Raw genomic sequence first — 24,575 nt, 5'->3', positions numbered from 1 at the left:
GGCGGCCACTCCAGCCAAGGCGTAGATCCGGGCTGTGCCTATCGGTGCACTAAATCAGCGGCGGCGGCTGCTTCTCTCAGTTTGTAAATATTTATGGCGCTGTTTGTACAGATGTCGCAATGAAAAAGTGCAGGGAAAAGGTTGAGCTGGTACACTTGAAAAAAATTCTGACTTGTGAGCAATAATTTTCAGCAAGCACGATGTGCCGGTGGGATCGCCACACGAGCAATCCATTGTACAGTCGTCATCGAGGCAGATCTAATGCATAACCCAGCAGGAGACAGACATTCACCGAGACAGCCCCTGATTTATGCCAAAGCCGTGCTGTGAACTCAAACACCTCGGCAGAGACCTCAGCTTTCCTGATGTAACAGCCGCCGCCGGATAAGTGATACAATGCGGGGTCGCGGCATGGATGGAACTTCAGGACAGTGGCCAAAATGTCATGTTCAGGCGATGAGCCGGTCACTGGGCCAGAAGGGACTACCGGCACCGAGAATGAACACATGCAGAACTGTCCACTGACATTATTACTTACACGACCCTCCTACGGCATTACTATACACTGCATATATTATATACACACAAATATATATGTATCTGCGAGTGTATATGTATGTGTGCTGTGAGGTAGCGCTGTCATTTAAGTAGGGGATCACTTGCTTGGCAGCCACAAAATCAGATCCGGCACAGGTTTTCCATAAACTCAGAACGGTCCATGCGGTTTATTAAACATCATAAACCATCACCAGCAATATATAAACGGCATAGCATCCATGACAGAGCTTCACTCTGTTAGCAATGTCCAATACGCAGGCTTTTCTGCCTCGCAGTTATATCTCACCCCGTCAGGGTTCTCTCATGGCTGCTTCTCCATACTGCAGACATTCATTCCCTCCAGGGAACTCTCAGGCACTTGCAGTCATTAGTCACAGCGTCCACACGTGCTGTCAGGCAGGAAGCCCCATCTCAGCGGGACCTTCCACACTGGACCAACCAGGACCCAGCATTCACCCAATGTGACCTACCCTGGCCACATTATATGGTTCATAGCCACGCCCACTGGGTCACATGACTCTGACCTTATCACAGGTCCTTCAAGCACTTACACACTCTTTACAATAGTGTTCTTTAAACACACCCCCTGGGTGGGTTTGTAGGTAACCAGGGCCGCCCATCTCTCTAGTTACCTGGAGACTTCTCCCTTACACATTGAAACAACACCTCAGAAATATCATTGCTGAACAACACATAAGTCTCCATCCCAAAGCCACCCACTTTGGGATATATAACGGCCATTCCATATTCTGCCATTCATCCTTTCTCTTGGGACATCCACACAGCGCCCCCTAGCGGACACAGTGGTTACTACTACACCACAGTGTAAATACAGTATATATCTGTATGTGTGTATATGTTTATGTGTGCAAATATTTGTACAGATGCACATCACAAAATTAGAACATCATCAAAAAGTTATTTCAGTTCATCAATTCAAAAAGTGAAACTCATATATTATATAGAGTCATTACAGAGTGATCTATTTCACGGGTTTATTTCTGTTAATGTTGATGATTATGGCTTACAGCCAAAGATAACCCTAAAGTCATTATCTCAGTAAATTAGAATACTTTATAGCACCAGCTTGAAAAATGATTTTAAAATCCGAAATGTTGTCCTACTGAAATGTATGTTCAGTAGATGCACTCAATACTTGGTCAGGGCTCCTTTTGCATCAATTACTGCATCAATGCGGCGTGGCATGGAGGCGATCAGTCTGTGGCACTGCTGAGGGGTTATGGAAGCCCAGGTTGCTTTGATAGCAGCTTATCTGCATTGTTGGGTCTGGTGTCTCTCATCTTCCTCTTGACAATACTCCATAGATTCTCTATGGGGTTAAGGTCAGGCGAGTTTGCTGCCAATCAAGCACAGTGATACTGGTGTGTGCAAACTAGGTATTGGTACTTTTGGCCGTGTGGACAGGGGCCAAGTCCTGCTGGAGAAAGAAATTTTCATCTCGAAAAAGCTTGTCGGCAGAGGGAAGCATGAAGTGCTCTAGATTTCCTGGTAGATGGCTGCGGTGACTTTGGTCTTGATAAAACACAGTGGTCCTACACAAGCAGATGACATGGCTCCCCAAACCATCACTGATTGTGGAAACTTCACACTAGACCTCCAGCAGCTTGGATTGTGGCCTCTCCACTCTTCCTCCAGATTTTAATGACTATTGGCCTCTTCCCAGAATATATTTACAACAGTTCCCAGCTGTCTCCTTTCCCTCAGCTGGTTAGGAAAATGAAGGAGGACCCCACACCGTTTTTTTAAAGGATTTATTTATTTAATACACGTGATACACACATTGCGGATGCTGACTCCAACTCTCATCATTGTCGCCTGGTTGCCCTGATTGCAGGGGGACTAGGTGAGAATGATGAGAGCTGGATTCCGCACCCGGCGCCTGGTCACAGCACCAACTGTACTGCTTTTTCCCAGATGCCGATACGTGTCACATTGATGCCACACAGATGTGATGCACGGATAGCACCGGTACTGTTTTTTCCAGTATCTGTAATATCAGGACGTGTAAAAGAGCCCTTAGGTTGTGTTCCCATGATGAGCTTTTGGTGAGTTTTGGACGTTGAATATTTTTGCTGTTTCAAGAGCGCAGCATCTTACAATTCCAGCCACGTCAATGGGATTTATAGAGACCTCCTGCCCACTGTGCTTTTATTTTACTCACCGTAAACTGACCTGCGGTGTGTGGTTCAAATCCACAACATGTCAATTTCTCCTGCGGGCACGCTGAGTTTTGTGTGGAGATTTTCCCCATTGACTTTCATTAGGTAAAAAACGCACAAGTGTTATTAATGTGTTTTCCGCAACAGAAACTCATCAAAAAGGTATGTAATCAGCACGTAAGTATGTCAATAAATATTTGTCAAAGCCAAACACCAGGAAGTATAAAAAACAAAGTAACTTTATTTAGAAGCATGACATACCAAAAAGAGACAAAAACCAAAAGGGCAAAAACGCAATAAACACATGTTAAAAATACTGCACACAAAAATGCAGTAAAAAACCGCAAGTAACCTAATTTAAATAATAGGTGCAGAAATTCTCAAAAACTCATCGAAAGCTCATCATGGGAACGTAGGCTACCGATGCAAGCCTCATTCAAACGTAATGATCGGACTGGCCAAGGTTGTCGATTTTCATTGCTGATTTCTCCTTTTGCAAAGCAATCCTCCACTGTGGACATCCCCAGGGGATAACGTTGGGGGCAAGTAGGGCCCGATAATCATAAAGTTGGTCTCCTGGCCGGTAGGGTTACTCCTCTGCGTCATGTCTTCAGTGCATCGCTCTTCATACCGGCCATCAGCAGCTGCGCATAATCTACATCCAGTCTTGTGTTTCCTCACTGAAAATGATTGCAGCCATTTGTTATCTGCTTAATAATGGTGGGTTAGTTGGAAATAATGACTGGAGTATTACGGATTGTTGATACGCCGCTCGTAGAAACTTATTTAATGAGCTTATGCTACTGTGCTTTTATCACTGCACATAGCTCATTTAATTGACACTGTGTCCTCCGGGATGCTTTGACCTTATATTCTTCCCCACAGGAAAAAAACAGCTTGTCTCGCACATTCGGGAGCTTAACCTCATCTTCTAAGACATGGATTTAGTGTACATTTCACATGCATTGTGCAAACTGGCATTTATCGTAAGGCGGAGGGCAGTGCCATATGCATGGCTGATTCCTTTGTACCGTGGAAAGAGACCCGTCACATCTCTAGATTTTTTTCAACGTTAGAAAACTGTAACGCCAATCACTAGCACGGGCTTGACTAGCCGTGAGGCAGAGTTGTCAAGACTTGGTCCAAGGTCAAAAGTCAGGGAGGTACCACAAAGACGGAGGGATGAGACAAACGGATAGTCAGGGGCAATGGCCGGGATCTGGTAACTAAAGTCAGAATACGTCAAAGGCAACAAGGGTTATACAAACGGGTAGTCGAAAGGCAAATCCAAGGTCCGGCAACATAAGATTAGAATAACAAAATACAGAGCACAGAGGAAGCACACTACTGAGCTGAAGCTACAATTGGCAAGGATCTTACATTGCCAGCCAGTTAAATAACCCAAACACAACATTGACAGCCCGAGAAACCCCTGCTATCCATAGGGGGCGGCTGAGCTGTCACTCACAATGTCTCTTGAACACAGCGAATGGTGGAATTGTGACAAAAACATTTATAGTACCCATGAATTAACAATTTTGGAGCCATTTTTTCCATTTCGAGGAATTATCTGCTGCGTAATTTGCTGTCGAAATACTATTTAATTTCAATGCAACTTGTAAAATCTGCAGCATTTGAAATCCACAGCACCAGTCAGTTTCCGCTGAGGATTTTTTTCTAGCATGTATATGAAACTTCATGAAATCATAATATGGGCCATAGACAATGATGGGCAGAAGTTCTATCCATGGAAAACATGAATAATGAACATCTTAATGAGGCCTAATACGAAGCAGATTGTTTAATAAAAAAATAGAATTCTTGCAGTTTTACACTGTCTACAGGGACTATTCAACACTCACACTTCCAGTTTTCTGTTTTCAGGAAATTCACATGTACATTAGCAGCAATAAACAGACTCCGTCCCTATTTTTTCTATTGATGCACCTAATGAGCGTGTGCAAAGGTCATTATGAATGGAGGGGGAGGATGTGAGCTGTGATATCGCTTATTATGATTGCTAGATTCTGTGTTATCAGCTGTTCATATATGTGTTACCTGTTATTGTGACTCTGCCTATGAAGATAATGAGAACTCTGAAAAGCCTTGATTGATTCCCTTTATCAGTTCAATTTTCCACAACCCAACTCACACACACAGATTTCATTTCGCAATAAAAATCTGAAGATTCAGAACGGATTCCATAAGGAATCTAGCAGTCAGATTAGCCCCGGGTAACTGGACTGGTTCTCGCTTTGATCCACGGCGCAGTAAACTGCGCAAGTGTCAGCCTGGTGGGATTTCTGCCCCAGATCTTTTAGTACATATGTGTTCATTTGCTGTCAGTAAATCTGCCATGTGTGATTCTGTTGTTTAATTAAATCTGTTTTTTTTCACCTTTAATGATTTTTTGCTTCTTTTACTGGTCAATTTTTTATTCTTTTTTTTTTTTTTTTTTTTTTACATCGTTTAATGGTTCATTTTTCCTCCGTGTTGTAACCACCGATCCCTGTGTTCGCCTTTTCCTTCCACTTAACACCTCGCTTTAATTGATGTCGCTCTGTTCATTAACGGCCCATTCATTTGTGCGCCGCAATCAGGCGCGCGGAGCCTGCGATCAGCTGAGGTCGTCTCGCCACACTTGCACACAACGGCCTGACGCGCATTCTAGCTTGTTTGTGCATTTACACCGCTGCCACCTGCTGTTCAAATAACAAAACTGTATTTCTACTATAAAGGGGTGACGCTGGAGGACCTACTAGGAGAAAAGAAGAAAGGGTGGTTTAAGTGCTTTAAGCGTAAAAACAAACACGGTAAACTCGGGTTTGCTGTGACCGGGCTGCTGTTTGCTGTGTTTTGCATGGTTTATTATCACGGCAATTGCATGCTGCATTGTTATAATTTATTATTTTTTATAGGTTTTATAAGCGCCATGTTTCATGTGCCGCCTAGGAGCGCACAGACCGTTTTGTTTGCTGCAGAATTTATTCTTCCAGCCAGTGGCGCCCGATCGGCAGTCAGTTTCACTAAACCACAAGGAGAGCTTCGCTACAGCTGACGTGTCTGACCCAGTTACTTGGAGCCTGAACATGGTGAATTCTCAAGCACTGAATGTACTTGTAGTGTCTGCTACATTGTTGCATGCCAGAAAAACACTGATTTTATGTGTTAGGGGATTATGTTGCTGCAAAAAAGGTTAGTCGGCTGCATCCCCTGATCAGAACATAAACATACAGTACTGTGCAAAAGTTTTAGGCAGATCTGGAAAAAAATGCTGCAAAGCAAGAAGGCTTTCAAAAATAGACATAGGCATGTGCTACTTAATCTGGGAGCAGCATAACATAGGAGCAGAGAGTCTGATTCCAGGGATGTGCCACTTATTAGGCTGCGTGTCGTAGTTTCAATACAATCAGTGTTTTATCAGCACGAGATCATCACTGCAGGACTAGGTCCCACATGCAGGCCAGTCCAGCAAATCTGTGTAACCCCGCCCTTTCCACTGATTGGAACCTTGCTGACAATGTACACAGGAATCTGCCAATCAGAGGTGAGGGCGGGGCTATACACAGCTCAGCATTCTGATCACTGCTAGATCTGCAGCAGAGAAAGCAGGGATTGTATAAAACTGACAGCAAGCAGCCAAGTAAGTGATACATCGCCGGAATAAGGGTGCCTGTCCTTACTTTGATGCTCTCGGATTACATAGCAAAAACATGCTGACAGATTTCATTTTATAGTTTATGATTTTATCAATGAGCAAAATGCAAAGTGAATGAATGAAAGAGAAATCTAAAACAACTCAGTATTCGGTGTGACTGACCTTTTCCTTTAACCTTATTGACTTCAGCCACTCGTCTGTTATTTGCAGCGGTTTATCCGGATTCATTCCATTCCGGCTTTGTATTCAGATCCCTTACATTCCGTTATTTTGGAATGAGACGTGTCCGTAAAGGCTCATTCAGAGACGTCAGAGATTTTTCTCCTACGCAAAAAAACTGTCCTGAGTTTTATCAGCGATTTTACCGACAATGTATCGGATGAAAAAAGAAACCGATAGGTTTCTCCTATCGAACTGTCCGTGAAAAAGAGCAGCACACACATGGCATCTGAGTGCCGTCCGATTTTTTTTTTTCGCGGACCCATAGACTTGCATTGGTGAGTTTGAGCTGTCTCTCCGATCAATATCAGACAAATTTCCGTGCTTTTGTGCCGTTCAGTCGGTCCGAGCCAAAAATCGGACATGTGAATTACATCAAAATGTATTTTTCGAGCACCCCAACGATACTCGGTTAGCGCCCGAGCATGCTCGAATAACACCTTATCCCAGCATGTTCGCTCATCACTAGCAATCTTTGCTCATATCCTATTACTAGGACTCATTTCCAAATTATTTAGCTGAGAATGGGTTTTCGGGAAGAGGGCAACTGAGAATCGGTTTGCTTTTTGCTGTTTACACTGGCATGGACCACAGGTACAACCTTGCAAGCGATCCTGGTTCACCGATCAGTCCTCTGTGTTTTGGCATGAAGTCCCATCCACCTACATACTGGCACCCCTTCACCCAAAATGGGGAGTGATGTTAGACTTTCACCCCTTACTGACATATGACATAGTATTACATCATATCTCCTTTGATGCGGACTCAGGAGCTGAGCCTGCATGTTTTTCGCATCTTTCTCAGCAGATAGTTGTGTTATACAGACATCCTCTACCTGTAAAATCAGCAAGTAGAGCCAAGCTTTGCCAGCTGCTGTTAGCCATTTAGTTGCTGCTGTTGATATCTGTGATGTCTGAAGCCATATTTTGTAACCCAATGTAATGTCAAAAATAATTTTCTTTTTTCCTTAGCTCATTTTTATTTATTTCATAAAGCAGTTCAGCCAGATTTGTAAAGGCTTCTGAGTGAGGAGGATTACATCTTAGACCCAAAAGCTGGTGCATATGTTAGATAGCCCTGCTAGTGTTATATGGGTCCCTTGTATGTGTAAGTGAGCATGAAGTTGAGCGTTAATAAAGGATATTAGGGTTTTTTCCACGAAATACAATCACAGTGTAGATGTCAAATGTATGAGAGGTTGGATTGCCACCAATCTCAAGAATGAGGTCCTTTTAGGGGTTTTCCTCTACTTCACCCCTTCTTGACATATGATGTACTATTGCCCTTCTTTGATGCTGGCTCCGGAACTCAGCCTGTATCTTCCTCGGCAGATGATGGCTGTGTTACACTGCCATAACCTACCTTCAAAAGCTTGAGAAAGGTTCTTTGTAACGGAAACGTCGCCACGCCATTTGGTCTAATAAAAGTAAACTGTTTTCTTTTCTATTTTTGGAGTGCTGGTTGATTTTTATTTTTACCTCTAAACGCAGCTAGTAGAGCCAAGCTCTGCCTACTGCTGTTAACCACCTAACTGCTGCTGTATTGCCACTTCCGTAGCAGCCCATTATTGAAAATTATTTAACTTGATCTGTAAACGGTTTTAAATAATTAATAAACAGCATAAATTAACCCGATCGTAAAGAAAAATCAGAACCCCAGATTTCTTTTTTTTTTTTTTAGGCTTGTCACCGATCTGCAGAGGGGAAAAAAAATAAATTAAAAGCATTCAATGACTACTACTTCATTTACTTCTGTGGGACAGGTGTAACCGCCATCTCCTCCAGACTCGACACATGTGTCCTACCACTAAATTCTGAACGGAACTTTGGGACTTCTGTTCCCAGGATCGGTTGGACCCTCACCAATCATAAATGTACCAACCCTTGAAAAGGCAAAAACACAAGACCCAGAATTTGGAAATGATGACTTATTTTTTTTCCCCAGCACAGCGCCACATCTCTTATCAGGTTATGTGTGGTATTGCAACTCAGCAATTTTCACTTTTGTAGCGTGAGGCTGCAATACCAGACACAACCTGTGCATAGGTGTGGTGCTGTTTTAGGTACAAAGCAGGCATGTTTATCCAGTGCTGTACCACCCCTTTAAGTCACGACATAGCCCTGTTATAGTTAACAGTGGCCCCATTAGTATTGTTTGTGACCCTGGATGCTAAGTTTTATGTTCCTTGCGCTATAAGAGTATCATCAATCTCCAGCCTGAGATAAAACAACTTCTTAGAAACTTGTCACACATCTGAAGCTGCCAGGAAAGTGGCCAAATAGGCTTAGTAAAATAGTATTATTTTCCCCTTAAATCTCTAAAACCCCCTAATCCCGCAAGCTGCATATTGAAAGATTGCTGCCAGTGCAAAAACCTTGCCCTGACAACGGCTGCAGCGGATTTTCTCAAGATCCGTCCTCTTTTAATGGATATTTTCAACTAACTCTCCTACTAAATAATTGCTCCAAAACCTCGGAATATTCCAAGGTGGGGTACGGCCCAAATCCCTGACCCTTCTGTTCGATGGTGGAGATAGCTAGCACTGACCCACAGTGGAGTTCACACCTTCGGGTACCTATGTATTACATTGATTTAACCTACGTCTTGGGGCTAAACATTTCATCTTGTGAAGGCCACCAGTAAGGAGCCTCGTAAGCCAGACAATGCTCCCTGGGAAAAAAAAAATGTAGGTATGCAAAGTAGCGAAAGAAAGTAAAGAAACAAACCTATCACTCTAGTGTCCCGTTTTCAAGTCAAAATAAGAGTGAGTTTAGGGGGGAAATGTTTTTTTCACGTAGACTCCGGTTAAAATCTATCCTACATCCGCTTCCTTGCTCTGCACTGATGAGGGGCACAAACCCGAAACATCTGTCTGCAGATGGGTGTCTTTTGGGAGGAAACTGGATTGGATTACAACCTTAAAGTGGTTTTCCCAAGAACAAAGTTAATTGTAATCAATATATTTTAATTAATAGATCTTGGCATTCTAATAATTTTCATAATTGGATGTGTTTAAAATAAAAATCTCCTGTCTTCTCCTTGCACAAGAGTGTTCAGCTTGGCCGATCGTCCATGTGTTTTCATTGGGGAGAATGTTAAAAATCCGCTGCTGGACACTTTGTGGGGTAACTTATTTTTCTTGAAAATGTATCGGGAGTTGAAATTTCAACTGTTCCCTTCTTCTCTCCCCAAACATTACCATCGTGGGAGAGTCAGGAGACCCTCATACACGTCAGATACTCAGGTGGTTCGGCCGGCTTTTGTCTGATGAGTCTGGAGCATTTGGTGTTATCCATCTAAATTGTGATGGCGTCATCTACAGTTTCATGGAGAGGAACCCCAATTTTGGCCCTAGAATAAGAGCCCCAAGTTCTCACCTGTAAATTTAGAGATCAAGTTAAAGACATCACTTCTAAAATATGTACTATTAGGACACGGCCATCACAGGTCGAGAAGATCTTCCTTCAAGCGACAGCCCTTCCAGGAAAAGTTCAATTTAGTTGGTGATCGGACACCATCCCATTTGTTACTTTTTTTTTATCAACACATATGATCTATGTTTAACATTTTAGCTGCTTTCTTCACATGTAGCCCAGGAGTGTGAATTTGTTGCTGATCTTTTTCCTTATTCCAACTTATTTTAAATCGTACTAGTCCCTTTCCCCGAAAAATTGAGTTAAATGCCTTGTAAAAATCCATGAGCACCTCTTATTCAGCCGTTTTTTTTCCTTTTTGCTCTGCCTCTCTCCATTTGTTGCTTTTGGAGCGCAGTATGTGAAGTCTCTGCTTGTAGTGCAACTTGGTGTTTCTTTAGAGTCTTTTCTGGGTTCGTGTGCTTTCATCTCTCCATTCCATAAGCAGCCAAACAGAGTAGGGAGAAGGTGAATACTTTTCAGAAACGCCCACTTAAACTACCACAAGAGATTTCACATACTGCGCTCCAAAAACAACAAATGTGAATATCTCTGCAATGGAGTGACGCAGTGGAGAATGGAAAAGAGCGTCAGAATCAGGGAAGCTCGTGGATTTTTATAAGATATACAAGTAAATCTTTTTTTGAGCAAGCAACTGGTTTTCTTCGAAATGATTGAAAAAATCATTTGGTTAAGTTGGTTACTGGCAGTATAATGTGCAGTGTGTAACTTGGGATTTAATCTAATGCGTGAACTCCTCTGAGCAGGTTGGTGATAAAAATATATGAAGAGGTAAGGATACACCATGCTATGGCTGACTTTTATTACATTTGCCCAAAACGATTCTCAGGATCGTTAGTAGTCCGTGGCTGCCAGACGAGAAGCACAGCGCGCCTCTTACTACATCCTCTGCTCCTCTTCTGATTAGTATGGTACAGTGACGTCATGCCTGCACCATGCTGTCTCGTTGGCTTACTAATCAGAAGTGGCGTTGGGGATGTCCCAGGTAGGAAAATGCTTGTGGGGCAATCGACCATCAGCCACGGAATATGGAAGTCCCCTCTGGACCAGGATCTTGATAATCGCTTTGCTTAAGTCTTTCTTTTATTGTTATTTGTTTTAGAGAACATAGAAGAGAAGGGGACACCAAATGCAAATTGGCCCCCAGTTAGAGTGGTACATTTTACCACCCCAGACACGATGTCCCACTCTACACCAAAGCCCATTGGATCCATTCCAACACCCCTGCTTGGGGTTGGGCAAAAAAATTCTGGCAGCCACGTCGATAGTTCATTGTAACCAGACCAAAGCACTCCAAAACTCCTTCTACCAATGAAATCCTCCATGTCTCTTATGGTTAGTAGGCCACCGCAACATCGTTACCTTGTGGCATGAGGTTGGGGTGGCCTACTATTAGAAGAGGTGCCAGGGATGTCATAGCTAGCAGCAAGTCCGGCAGCCACAGACTTAAAGAGATGCTGCCATTCCTACTTTTTAGAAATGCAGTTCCTCTGGGGAGGGGATTTTTGTATCAGGTTCCAAGGGGGCGGGACTAACCAGGTTTGGCACCCTTTTCTTTGCCGTGTTGTGTGGTTTGCAGTGTTTTGTAAACTGGATATATAGCGATCAATATGAACCCGGAAAACTCAGTTATTGTTGTTTTAGGCAAATATAATGAACACCTTACCGTTAGCGTTGCTCAGCAGCATAGTGATTGGCATTTTAATTAAACCCAATGACACTTCTAGGCTTATCCGTCACAACTAAATAACAAAAAACCCATAAAATGTGAATCATTCATTTCCGGCTACAGAAATGATCCGTTTCTTCGCTTCAGATATCGTCCAATGATGCAGGCGCTCGCCCCGCAAGGACGACACAAAGTTTTATATATGACGCTGATTATTCCGCTCTCAGTGATCAGGAGTAATGTGCAGAATGTCTGCCTGCTGCTCGTGCACGGGGCTGATCTACGGGGGAGGCCGCGTCGTGGAAAAAGCGCTGAAAATTAAAACCATGTTTCTTCTTGTGCAGCGAGCATGCCAACGAGCGAGACCGAGTCGGTAAACACCGAAAATGCCGGTGCGGAAGTGGAGAATACCGGGTGCTGCGGAAGTATGTGGTAAGTGAAGAACCTTCCTGGTAAAGGCGGAATCCGCAAACTGATTCCAAATAGTGCCGGGCTAGATGACATCTGAATTAAAATTCCCATCTCCAAGATCCTATCCCAATATGTAGTAGGAGTAATAATAATAATATTAGCATATACCTCCAATTAGAAATGTAGTATAGTTCTTCTGATTCTCTATTTCGCTTACCCCATGTGCAGGGCATTGCAGTAGCTTAGGTATTCAAATAGTGACAGTTAGTGGTCGTAACCATGGATACCTGAGCTACTACAATGCCCTGCACATGGTGTAAGCAGCATAGCGAATCAGAAGAACTATACTACATTTCTAATTGGAGGTATTTGCTAATATTATCATTATTACACCTACTACATACTGGAATAGGATCTTGGAGATGGGAATACCTCTTGAAGTATTTTCTTGCAGCTATTAGGGGCACAAAGAAGGCTATACACTCCCTCCCCTGGTCCAGCGCTGCCTCTTAATCACTGCACCTGTGATGGCATGAGCTGCTGAGCCCCCAGTGATTGGCTGCAGTGGTCACATGCAGGGTCGCTGGAGAGGCAGGGCTGGACCTGAGGAGGGTGATTATAACTTAATTTCTCAAATTTTACTGCTGCAACCCTTTGCTAATACAAATCATATTATCCCTGACAATCCCTTTTAGCATTTTAGAAGTTCTGCTCTCATTAGGCTTTAAAAATGTTTATCTTAATGTCAAGATCACAGCAGCCATTCTGACATGGATTTTCAAAGTAATAAGTACACCAATCCCACCAGGTCTAAGAACTCTTTAACAATGTATGGAGTTTTGTGATATCTGGTGTCAGATCTGCTTTAAAAAAAAAAGGAATTTAAGGCAGTGACAAGTTGTTTTTTTCCCCAGAAACACCAGCACACGTGTCAACAGATTAAGGCCACGGTCAGTATTTGGTCAGTATTTTACATCAGGAGTGGAACAATCAGAGGAAAAGTATAATAGAAACACGTCACCACTTCTGGATTTATCACCCGCTCCTGGTTTTGGCTTACAAATACTGATGTAAAATACTGACCATGTGAACGAACACTGGCCTCAGCACCTCAGCTCTCTAGAAGAATATTCTGCAATACCAAACACAACCTGTGTACAGTGGTGGCGCTGTTTTTGGAAGAAAGTAGCCTTTTTCTCTAATTCTGTTCAGTTTCTTTAAATGTTACTGATTTCTTTTTTTAAAATAGTTTCTTGGTATAGACGAAGATGTATCCATGTATACCCTTCATTAAACGTCCTCGTTAAGGCGTCATCTCGCCTCCTTTAAGACCGCGGCGCTGCCCGTTTCCCCGATCACTGCTCGTAGCCACTGTCTTGTGCTAACAATCTGATTTTGTTTCTTCCATTGCAGTCAGTCGATTTCCAAGTCTAAATTCAGGTATGCTTAATCTTGCTTGAACGTTTAATTTTTAAAGGGATTGTCCGTTTTTGGGTCAAATATCTTAAATAAATAAAAAAACATTTGCACCATTTGGCCTTAATAGGCTGCACATTCAACGTTGATGTAGTGTTTGGTCATAATTCAGACGAGGAGCTCAGAAAAAGACCGATAAAAGTGTTACAAACTTATGTCGCTCACTGATGGGTTCTCAGTTAACTCATTCTGCATCCAGCAATAGACTGTACAGCACAGAGGTTATAGAAGGCAAGCAATGCAAAATTTTTAATAAAATCCAATTGCCAAAATTACTTTAAGCTCCAGTTACATGCATTTAATAAGATGATAAATTAAATCTGTGGATGACCCCTTCTAGCTACATTTTATTTACTTTTGGTATATTGATTGCTTTTCTATTTTTCTCTTTTTATGATGATCAGTCTTTTTTTTTTTTCTTTTAATCTGCCCTATAGTCGACGCTGGCGTCGTTGGAACCGGTTTAATAGGAGGAGGTGCAGAGCCGCAGTAAAATCTGTCTCTTTTTACTGGCTGGTTATCATCTTGGTCTTTCTCAACACTCTGACCATCTCGTCTGAGCACTACAATCAGCCTGAGTGGTTGACACAGATACAAGGTACAAGAACGGAGACGATTAGTTTGTCAGTTTCTTAGCATGAACTGTGTCAGTTTCCATATTGGCCTCTAGATGGCAGCATAGCACACATGTACAAGCCAAACTGCTTTCCAGCTTGCTGTGAAGTCTGATTTTTAATCAGAAGTGTTGTCCTACTGTCACTAATTTTGAAGCTACAGTTGATTGACACCCGGAGATGGTGATACTAAGTTTCTTTGTTCCAGATATTGCAAATAAAGTCCTCCTGGCTTGTTTCACCTGCGAGATGTTGGTGAAGATGTACAGCCTGGGCCTTCAAGCTTACTTTGTCTCTCTGTTCAATCGCTTTGACTGCTTTGTGGTGTGTGGAGGTATCACTGAAACCATCCTGGTGGAGCTGGAGATCATGTCACCGCTTGGAATATCTGTGTTTCGATGTGTCCGACTCCTGCGAATCTTTAAAGTGACCAGGTGACATAACGACTGTGATCATCTCCTATCTTTTCCCGTCTTGTCGGTGGGTCGTTGACCAAAGTGTTCCTCATGTCGTCTCCAGGCACTGGGCTTCCCTCAGCAATCTTGTAGCATCACTCTTGAACTCCATGAAATCCATCGCTTCCTTATTGCTCCTTCTTTTCCTCTTCATCATCATTTTCTCTCTACTTGGGATGCAACTCTTCGGAGGCAAGTTTAACTTCGACGAAACGCAGACGAAACGAAGCACCTTTGATAACTTCCCCCAGTCCCTCCTGACGGTATTTCAGGTATGTAGAAGTTCTGGGTGATGATCCATACAGATGTAGCAAAGGTTACCTTGACTCGGATAACACAGCAATGGTAATAGCTTAACTACACCGCCGAAGGAAAGGATCGGACATGGAAGGTCAACAGGCCGGATCCTTTTATGTAGCGACATCTATAAGGGGAAAGTTATTTTTCACCTATTAGCTGCCGGCACTGCCAAAAGGGGCTTATCTACAGCATTCTTGGTTTTGGTCCGATGGGTGTTGCGGTCCGGCGCCTCCCATCTTCTATCGGTGATGTCCTCTTCTTTGCTGCCTGTCGTGGCTCCGGCGCACTGCTCTGCCCTGTTGAGGGCAGAGCAGAATACTGCATTGCGCAGGCATCAGACCTCTCCCGGGCCTGCGCACTGCAGGACTCTGCTCTGCCTTCAATAGGGCCTGCGCAGGAGCCGTGACTGGAAGGAAAGAAGAGGACGTCACCGTTAGAAGATGGGAGGCGCCGGACCGGACCGCGACTCTCTCCGGACCCAAACCGGACCAGGACCGCCCCTGGGTGAGTATAATATAACTCCTTTTTCTTATCTTTCAGGTTACATCGGGGGCTTATCTACAGAATGCTGTAGATAAGCCCCTGATGGCGGTGCCGGCAGCTGATAGGCGAAAAATGGGGTGACAGATTCCCTTTAAACAGCAGAAAAAAGGTGCTGCAAAATGTACCCTAGGCTCCACAACACGCGTTTCACCCAGCTTTGTCAGGACACGTCCCCTGCGAAAGCTGGGTGAAACATGCATTTAGATTTTTACTTGCATCTATACACTTGAGCATGTATATATCATAACCCTGGTGTGTTTTTCAGCCCTCCATTGAGCTACTCTGATTTTTGTCTGACAGTTGTTAATAGTTGAGTACACAGGTTATTTGGACACGACCCGGGCAATTGATCTCTAGATAACCCAATGGATGGGCCTAAAATGCCATAGTTGCTTAAGTATACCATACAAAATTCCAGAAAAAATATTTATTATCTCCTATCCTATATAGCATATTACTTTGAAATATCACGTTAAAGAGAGCCTTTAATAGATTTTTTTTTTAACTTTAAAATGAGTTTTTCCTTCAATCAGCCCTAATCCTCTGATTCTGGAACAGTTTTTCTTTTTATTCTGTTCCCTTCTGTTCCAAAGTTATGCCCCGTGGTAATAATGGTCTAAATTTTTTCTTCAACTAACTGGGCGTGTATCACAGAACCTTTCTGTGTTTTGATTGGTCAGTGGAAAAAAAGCCAACGCCCACGCGGAGCAGTTCTTTAGAACTGGGGGGCATAACTTTGGTGCAGAAGGGCTTAGAAGAAAAAGAAAAACTGTTCCAGAATCAGTGAAAATGCAGCAATCAGAGGATATGATAGGGAAAGATGCCCTTTCAGTTGCTGAGGGCACAATTTCATGCCTAGCTCCACCATTTATTTACGTGGCGAGCGAAGCATGCATCACACAAGTTTTTGTTCTCTTCTTATTAAACACACTAGAGACTTCGCGTAGCGGATAAACAGTTTCCTTTTGTCATTTTCTTTCTGCTTTGTGTATTTTTAGAGGCGCTCGCTTTGTATGTGAATGAGGATGGAGATCTGATAGCTTTTTTATGGCTATTATACTATTGCCATGTTTATTTTGGGTTAGGCAGAATTTGCCTGCCTGGATTCATTGTACGCCGCTATTCTTGTGCTCCGATCAATGAAACGGAGCTTGGGTTTAATTACTTTTTGCTCTTGTTTCTAACTTCTAGCACAAAGCTTTTCATTGAAACTTGCTCTCTATTAGATGGTCCGCTTTGTAGGGATAATTAGACTGAATGCACAATAAGGCAGTGCTTTCTGCCACATAATCTGCAGCTACATGCTCCCCCTCCCCCTAAAAACATCCCAGGAATTACTTATTGCCTAGGTCGGTCTGCTTATAGATGCAAATCATTATTTCTAGGACTGGATTGGAAAAGCACTTCCCATAAATCATTCTAACAATTCATTTTCGCTCTTTTGTTTTTTGTTTTGTTTTGTTTTTTTTCCTCCTTTTATTCCATAACCTTTTTTTTTTTTTTTTTTTTTACTTTTTGGCGGGACGAATTGCAGTTTTAAATGATATCAATTGATTTTCCATACAGTGTACTGAAAAACAAAAAATTCTGAGGGCTTTTAAATTGTGAAAAAAACCTCCATCATCACCTGCAGTTCCATCATTGTTTTTACAGTTTTGTGTTGACGACATTCATTAATTAAAAATGACCCCGCAGAATTGTTCTCCATGTTAGTACGATTATGGCAACACAACAATTGGTGTTTTTTTTTTTTTTTTATTTAAGTCGTGAAAAAAAATTGTAAATAAAATAAGCTAAAAATATACTGTATATACCGTATATTTATATATATTTTATGCTTGTGTCATCATTTTCTGAGACGTATAACTTTTTTTTATTTTACTGTTGATGGATCTTTATGGAAGCTTTTTTTATTTTTATTTTAACGTGTTAAGCTGCAGTTTTTCTTTTAAACCGTTTCCAGGAACATGCAACATTTTTTATTGCTTTTTATTGCATCATTTTTTTTTTTGGGGGGGGGGGGGGGGGGAGGTGCGGCAGCCAAAATGCATAATTTCTGGTGGTATTTATATTCTTATATTTCTTTACTGTGTTTAATAAATGTATAATTTGATAGGTCGGAGCTTTGTGGACATGGTGATTCCAAATATGTTCATTTTTTTTTTTTTAAATTTTATTTTTAAATGAGGAAAATTTTTGTGTGTATATATATTTATATAGACTGTTGGTTGGTTGCGCAGTATTTAGTGATATTGATGTTCTCCTATGATGCCCTGCAGCAGGCGAAGCTTCCGAAGACTAAAATGGCAGCGATGAGGGTCTTCAGGACATCCTTGGCTGCCATGGACATCCTGCTATCGCATTGTAGGATGGGGAGACGGATGTCATTTAAATGGCGCTGTCAGTGATTGTCAGTGTCATTTAAATGGTTAAACAGCGATCAGATCCTACTCTTACAGGCAGTTGCCGGCTGTATAGAACTGTCCTGTGTGGAGCAATATGTGTAGCTATTTAAAAGTGAATTTTTATGGTTTAATTTCATGATCTTTATAGTAATGGTAGCACAGCCTTTCTCCAAATCCAAAGAGTGGTAGTAACAGTGAGGATCGGACCGCTTGTCCTTCTTTTTTAGATACTGACTGGAGAAGACTGGAACGCTGTGATGTATGACGGGATTATGGCGTACGGAGGGCCATCGTCTTCAGGGATGATTGTGTGCGTGTACTTCATCATCCTGTTCATCTGTGGTAACTGTATCCTTTCTTCTTTAAAGGAATAACCCACCTTGAACACCTGCTTAAAGGGTTAGTCCCCAAAATAGCAAAGAATCCCCCTATCCAAGGGGTTCGACAGCTAGGAATCCCAGCAATCCAGAAACAGGGCTCTGCATAGGCGGAGCTACTTATGCTCCACCTCGCCTCTATTCATTCTCTGTGGGACAGTTGGACAAAGCCAAGTACAGCGGTTTGATTGCTGGGACACCAAACAGGGACCCCAAACAGTTCCATGAGGCTCTCCATGCGTGGGGGGGGTTGTGGATGCTCGGTCTCCGCAATATTCGTTCTCTATGAGAATACAGAGTACACAGGTCTTACCTTCCTTCGCTCGACAGAGCCTTTTCTCAAGATCACTGGGGGTCCCAGAGGTTGGATCTGCAGTGATTAGCAAGGTATCCCAAGTAGCTTGAATAGCGGATCACTTGCTATTTAGGGAACTAACCTTTAATGTAAGAATATCTGACAATCCCATTGAAATAGATTGTAGTTGTTAGGCAATGTGTTTTTCTTAACTAGTCCGACAAATATGAACTAATATGTGCCTTCTTATTACATGAGATTCCTGGGGGGCTCCATCATTGTCACCCTTCTCAATAACCAGATCGAAGGACTGAGCACCACCGCTCTTGTTGATGCAATGAGGAGGACTTAGAATTGAATGACACTGCACATGCCTGGTCACCGTTCTACACAAAGTCTATGGACTGACTTAAGGAAAAACAGCGTTTGCACGACTTCAGAAGGTGCTCAAGTAGGGCCCCACACCATACATGAATAATAAATAAAACTTGGCACTCAACTTCTAGAATATTTTTTGGGATTTTTTAATGCAGCCAGAAAATGACGTTTCGGCCTCACTGGCCTTCATCAGTAACAGACTGCAGTATAGTAGATAATCGTATTCAGTGCGATAATAGAAGTGACACCATAGTCACTTTAAATGTGCCTGGTCATGCACTAGGTGCTGGGCATGGAGCCTGAATCAAATAGTACCTGGGTGGGTGGGGGTGCCATGCAGACATCAGTGACCCAGAATCAACTGTTGGACTTTTTTATTGAGTGACGGGTGCATGCTAGACCACCTATCTATCCCACTGCAGTCCACAGTGAAAAATAACAAAGGACGGAAGACATCTGTTTTAGTGATCTGTGGGGACCCAGTGATCAGGAATGTATCACAAATCTCATAGATAAATGTATTTTGTGGAATTACCCCTTTTAAAGGCTTGTTCTCAACTGATCTTCAGGAGAGCACCGCTCCCCTGCCTCCTGCTTGTTGCAGTTGGTGCCCACCTGACAGTTGACATGTTGCAAGCAGTGGCAGCTCTGTCTCCTTAGCAGTGGACTCTGAAACTGGTCGGATCAAGCTTCAGAGCAGCGTTTACAAGCTGAATTAGAGAGAGCTTGTAAGCAATGGTCTCCTTGCCTATGAGACTGGTCACCACTGTTAGACTGCAGAGGTGGCAGGTAACCTAGCAAATGAGAAGTACACATTAGAATAAAAGAGCAGAGAGGATTTATAATAACAAGTAAATTGTAAAGTTGCTTGTTTTTACAAGTATTTTTGCAGCTTTACCTATTTACGAGGATGAGATATCTCCTTTAAGCTACTAGACATCACAACGATGGCTTGCAAACGAAGACTTGTAGGGTCTCATTCTTCATGTAGGCAAGTGATATCAAGGAAGATGACAGTAGAGGGAATGATGACTTATGATAAGCCGCACATGGGCGATTGGCTTCCTGAATTCACACACCACAGATATTCTGCTAAATGTCTTCTTGGCCATTGCTGTGGATAATTTGGCGGACGCCGAGAGCTTGAACACTGCTCAGAAGGAAGCCGCAGAGGAAAAGGAGAAGAAAAAGAGCGCAAGGTACTGTGCATGACAAGAAATACAAAATGTACAGTAGTAAGGTCTTGTTCACATGTTGCGTTTTTGCCGCACATTTTTGTGACAGTGGCATTTAAGAAGTTGGAAATGGGGAGCATGATTGCGGGGGTGTCAATGGTACTGTCATGGCAGCTGGGGGACCTTCTGGAAGCCCCAATGTTTGCCATGCTTATGCACCTATGAAGCCCAGCCTGTACCTGGGCTTCATAGGAAATTAATGCTTTTACTAAACACTGAAATATTACAGTATTGCAGTGTATTGTGCATGTGTGCAACTGATTGCAGGCTCAAGTCCCCTGGAGGGACCCATAAAAAAAATATATATAAAAAGAAATAACATTTCATATAATCCCCCTTTTTACCTGGAAGTTAAATAAAATGTTAAAAATAAAGAAATAACATATTTAGTGTTGCTAGGTGTAACTGTCCGAACTAGTAAAACATCAAGTATTATTTCTCCCATGTCAAGACAGAAAAACAAAGGAAATGGTTAAATCCTATTTTTCATCACTTTCCCTGCCAAAAAAGGAATAAAAAGATAAGACCCCAAAAATGGTAACAAAAAGAAAAACAAACATAACTTGTACTGCAAAAAATAATCCCCGATTGAACTCTCAGCAGAAAATTAAAAAAGTTATAGCTCTTAGAAGGTGAGGAGGAGAATATTGAAAGAGAAGAGGGGCCCACTGTTGCTTGCATAATCCTGGAACATGCCCTTGGATAGTTAATGACTGTTAATGTTGGCAATAATAAACTGAAGCAGGTCAGAAGTGGCCAGTTTTCCCTTTAATTTTATTTCCACTGAGAAATCCTTTTTTTTTTTTTTTTTTTAACCAGCCATACGGTTACAGAGATATAGGCCTTTTTTTTTACCTATTGCAGATTTTTACTAATGGGGCGTGTCTCACATGGTTCCTCGGGGGTGGGTCTTTAAGCTGCTCTGCATTATGGTAAAAATTATCATGAAATAAAAAAGCCCATTTCTCTGGAACCATATGACGAACTTAAAAAAACAAAAGCCGGAAAACTGAGGGGACCAACAGCAATAAACAGGAGCAAAAATAGGCCACTTTCTACCTTTTGACAGGTCCACTCAATAAGCAATAAAAATAGTATACGTTCATGAGTGTTACAGTAATTTCTCATATAGAAATGTTGTAAATCCACATGTTATATTTTCTGATTTGATCATAGCGTTAATTCTATGAGTTTTACCAGAATAGTCCACAATGTCTTACCCCACTCCCGCCACCCAAAAAGAGACCCCCCTCAGCAGTGACCTTATACAGAACACGTTATCTCGCTGAGCCGCAGGTAATCTCTTCAGAGACTCGGTGGGAATCTCTCCACTTCTGCGCTTGATAGGAATTACACAGCTTAGAACCGACGTGTAAATGAGCCGCTCTGCTTATTTCATTGCCCCTGATCCACGGGCAGAACTGATGCCCCAGTATTCAGTTTTGGACCATGGTGTTCACCCGGCCCCAGTTTCAGTTTCGGACCAGTAATCAAATACCAGTTCCTTTATAACCTTTCGTTCTCGTCCTTCAGGAGGTACAAATTACGCCCCCTGTATCTCAATAGTAGATTATTATAATTATCATTAATTTACTAAGTGCTAACACTCTCAGACGAAACATTTATAGCGCTCTCTATTTTTATCCGCTACGGCTATGACTGTGTCATGGAAATCAATGTGTAAATGTGTACCGAACGAGCCCCGCGGGCATGTACGCCATGCATTATTGATTGCTAGCTTCAGTTCTTACATGCTTTGTTAGATTTTTGAAAGGGTGCCTGGATATTCCCGCTTGTGCGGTGGGTGTGGGAATGGAACCCCATGTAGGCCCCTGGCATTTCAAGTATCTTTGTAGTAGATGAATGTGCTTGTTCTATAAAAGATAGCGACATATTCAGGGCTGTTTTTTTTTTTTTTTTTTTAAATAAAACAATTCCCCCAGTCGGAGCTCAGCTTTTGAATAAAAGGCCATGTACATCTTCACACATATTTTTTTATTGTTCATTTGCTTCCTAAATGCAAAGTAAAGCCACATTCTACATAGAATTTTCTACAGTTTCTACCATTCTATGTTCTAGTGGCAGCTTTCAGCGATAGAGATAGCAACAGGTTGGGAGAGGGTTTATACACTTATCTTCACAAAGTGGAGAGTGGAAACAAGCATCTACAGTCTCAGGGAGGGCAGAGAAAAAGGCTTTAAAAAAGGAGGAAAATCAATAGAAATAAGTGCAGGACAGAAGCTGTGCTTGTTTCTAAAGTAATGAAGAAAGCAGCACCCTGGTTTTAATGACTTTCTTTGTTCCTTTCTTTTGGCCTTATAGATAGCAGCAAGTTCTCTAATGCCAAAAGAAAGGCTGTCTTTTTTGTTTTCTTCTTTCAGCGATAGAGATAGCAGCAGATTGGGAGAGGATTTATACATTTATCTTCAGAGTGGAGAGGGAAACAAGCATCTACAGTCTCAGGGAGGTCACAGAAAATAGGCTACAAAAAAAGGAGGAAAGTCATAGAAACAAGTGCAGGACAGAATCTGTTCTGGTATATGAGGTCATGAAGAATACAGCACCTTAAATACACACGTGTTATATCGGCTTTCTATCTATTCCCTTTTAGGGTTAGAGATAGCAGTTTGGAAGAGAATTTTTACACTTCACAAAGTGGAGAGGGAAACAAGCATCTACAGTCTCAGGGAGGTCAGAGAAAATAGGCTATATTAAAGAGGGAAATCCAATAGAAATAAGTGCAGGACAGAAGCTGTGCTGGTATATGAGGTATTCAAGAAAGCAACGCCCTGGATGGACACGTTTTCTAATGACTTTCTTTGATCCCTACTTTTAGCATTGGAGATGTCATCAGATTGTTAGAGAATTTATACACTTCAAAGTGGAAAAGAAAACAAGCATCTACAGTCTCAGGAAGGGCAGAGAAAATAATAATAAATAATTTTATTTTCTATAGTGCCAACATATTTCGCAGCACTTTACAATTAAGTGGGGATACATATAGACAATAAATTCAATACAAGGGAAGATAATTTACTCAATATGGACTCAATAGGTGAAAAGTGCTTGTTGTTTCAGATTCGCCAATTGTAATAAATAAGGATTTTCCTATAAAGCTGTATGATCCGGTGATCAACCAGTGTGTTTAAGTGCAATTATCATGTGCAGTTATCATGTGCATGCAGGGTGTGGAGATAGTGAAATAGAGGGGAGCAAATTCTGAATAATGTTTAGAGGGTGGGAAGAGGGGAGAGTGAGTTGAGGTGATAGGCTTGTTTAAAGAGATGTGTTTTAAAAACACACTTAAAAACATAGTAGCTAGGTAACAGTTGGATCGTGTGGGGTAGTGCATTCCAGAAAACTGGCGCAGCACAGGAGAAGTCATGGAGACGGAGGTGCAAAGTACGAATTATGGAGGATGTTAGTCTTAGGGCTCATACCCATTTGCGATTAAAAAAAAAGGTCCGATTTCTGGACTGTAAAAAGGGAGGAGTGCTATGCGAGTGTCATGCGATTTCTATGCGATTTTTAATCTCTCCATCCGTTTTACATCTGTATGCAATCCGTTTTTTTTTTTTCGCAGCAACTATTTTTCTACAGTCATTTACAGGACGATTTACAGTGTTCTATGCCACAGAATGGTAATGTATCCGTTTAAAACGGATGAAAAAAGGATGGTCCGTTTTTGGTCCGTTTTTTAATCACACCCTTTGACTTGCATTGGCAAAAATCGCAGCACATCGCAGCATGCTGCAATTTTTTTCTCAGTCCGATTTCGGATGGGAAAAAAAATTGCAAGTAAGATGTCAGCCATTGACTAACATTGGTCAGAGTGCAATCCGATTTTAAATCGGATTGCAATCGTCCGATTTTCTCGCCAGTGAGTATGAGCCCTTAGGGCAATTTCAGAATTGAGAGAACGTGTAGGACGATAGAGATGAGAGAGGAGATGTAGGGTGGCTCCACAACTGTGGAGGACTTTGTGGGTGAGAAATATGAGTTTATATTGTATTCTGTAGCGGATGGGTAACCAGTGTAATGACTGGCACAGAGTGGAGGCTTCGGTGAAGCGTCTGGACAGAAATACAACTCTGGCAGCCAAATTCAGGATGAATTGGAGAGGATAGAGATTAGTAAGAGGGAGACCGATCAGAAGAGAGATGCTGTAGTCTAGACGAGAGTGAAAAATAGCGACAGTAAGAGTTTTAGCAGTTTGAAAGATGAGAAAAGGTCGGATTTTGGAGATGTTTGTAAGGTCCAGGTGACAAGAGCGAGTGAGTGATTGGATATAGGGAATAAAGGAAAGTTGAGTGTCAAATATGACCCCAAGGCAGCGGGCGTGCTGCTGGGGAGTTATGGTTGAACCCT

At 42.1% G+C, this 24,575-nt stretch overlaps 1 protein-coding gene across 15 annotated transcripts in view; it reads left to right on the top strand.

The window, feature by feature from the left end:
- Positions 1-24,575, top strand: part of CACNA1D (calcium voltage-gated channel subunit alpha1 D) — a 361,717-nt gene that overhangs the window by 210,725 nt on the left and 126,417 nt on the right. For all 15 annotated transcript variants that reach the window (XM_073574161.1, XM_073574160.1, XM_073574162.1 and 12 more), the window contains exons 10-16: positions 12,063-12,150; positions 13,543-13,569; positions 14,043-14,203; positions 14,428-14,653; positions 14,739-14,946; positions 18,150-18,270; positions 20,057-20,171. In XM_073574161.1, the coding sequence (XP_073430262.1) occupies positions 12,063-12,150; positions 13,543-13,569; positions 14,043-14,203; positions 14,428-14,653; positions 14,739-14,946; positions 18,150-18,270; positions 20,057-20,171 (946 nt within the window). The remainder of the gene's footprint in view (positions 1-12,062; positions 12,151-13,542; positions 13,570-14,042; positions 14,204-14,427; positions 14,654-14,738; positions 14,947-18,149; positions 18,271-20,056; positions 20,172-24,575) is intronic.

This window comes from Dendrobates tinctorius, unplaced genomic scaffold (genome assembly GCF_039654945.1).
Source record: "Dendrobates tinctorius isolate UK_male_01 unplaced genomic scaffold, ASM3965494v1 ptg000038l, whole genome shotgun sequence".
NCBI lineage: Eukaryota > Metazoa > Chordata > Amphibia > Anura > Dendrobatidae > Dendrobates > Dendrobates tinctorius.
This window is presented reverse-complemented; position numbering and strand designations above follow the sequence as displayed.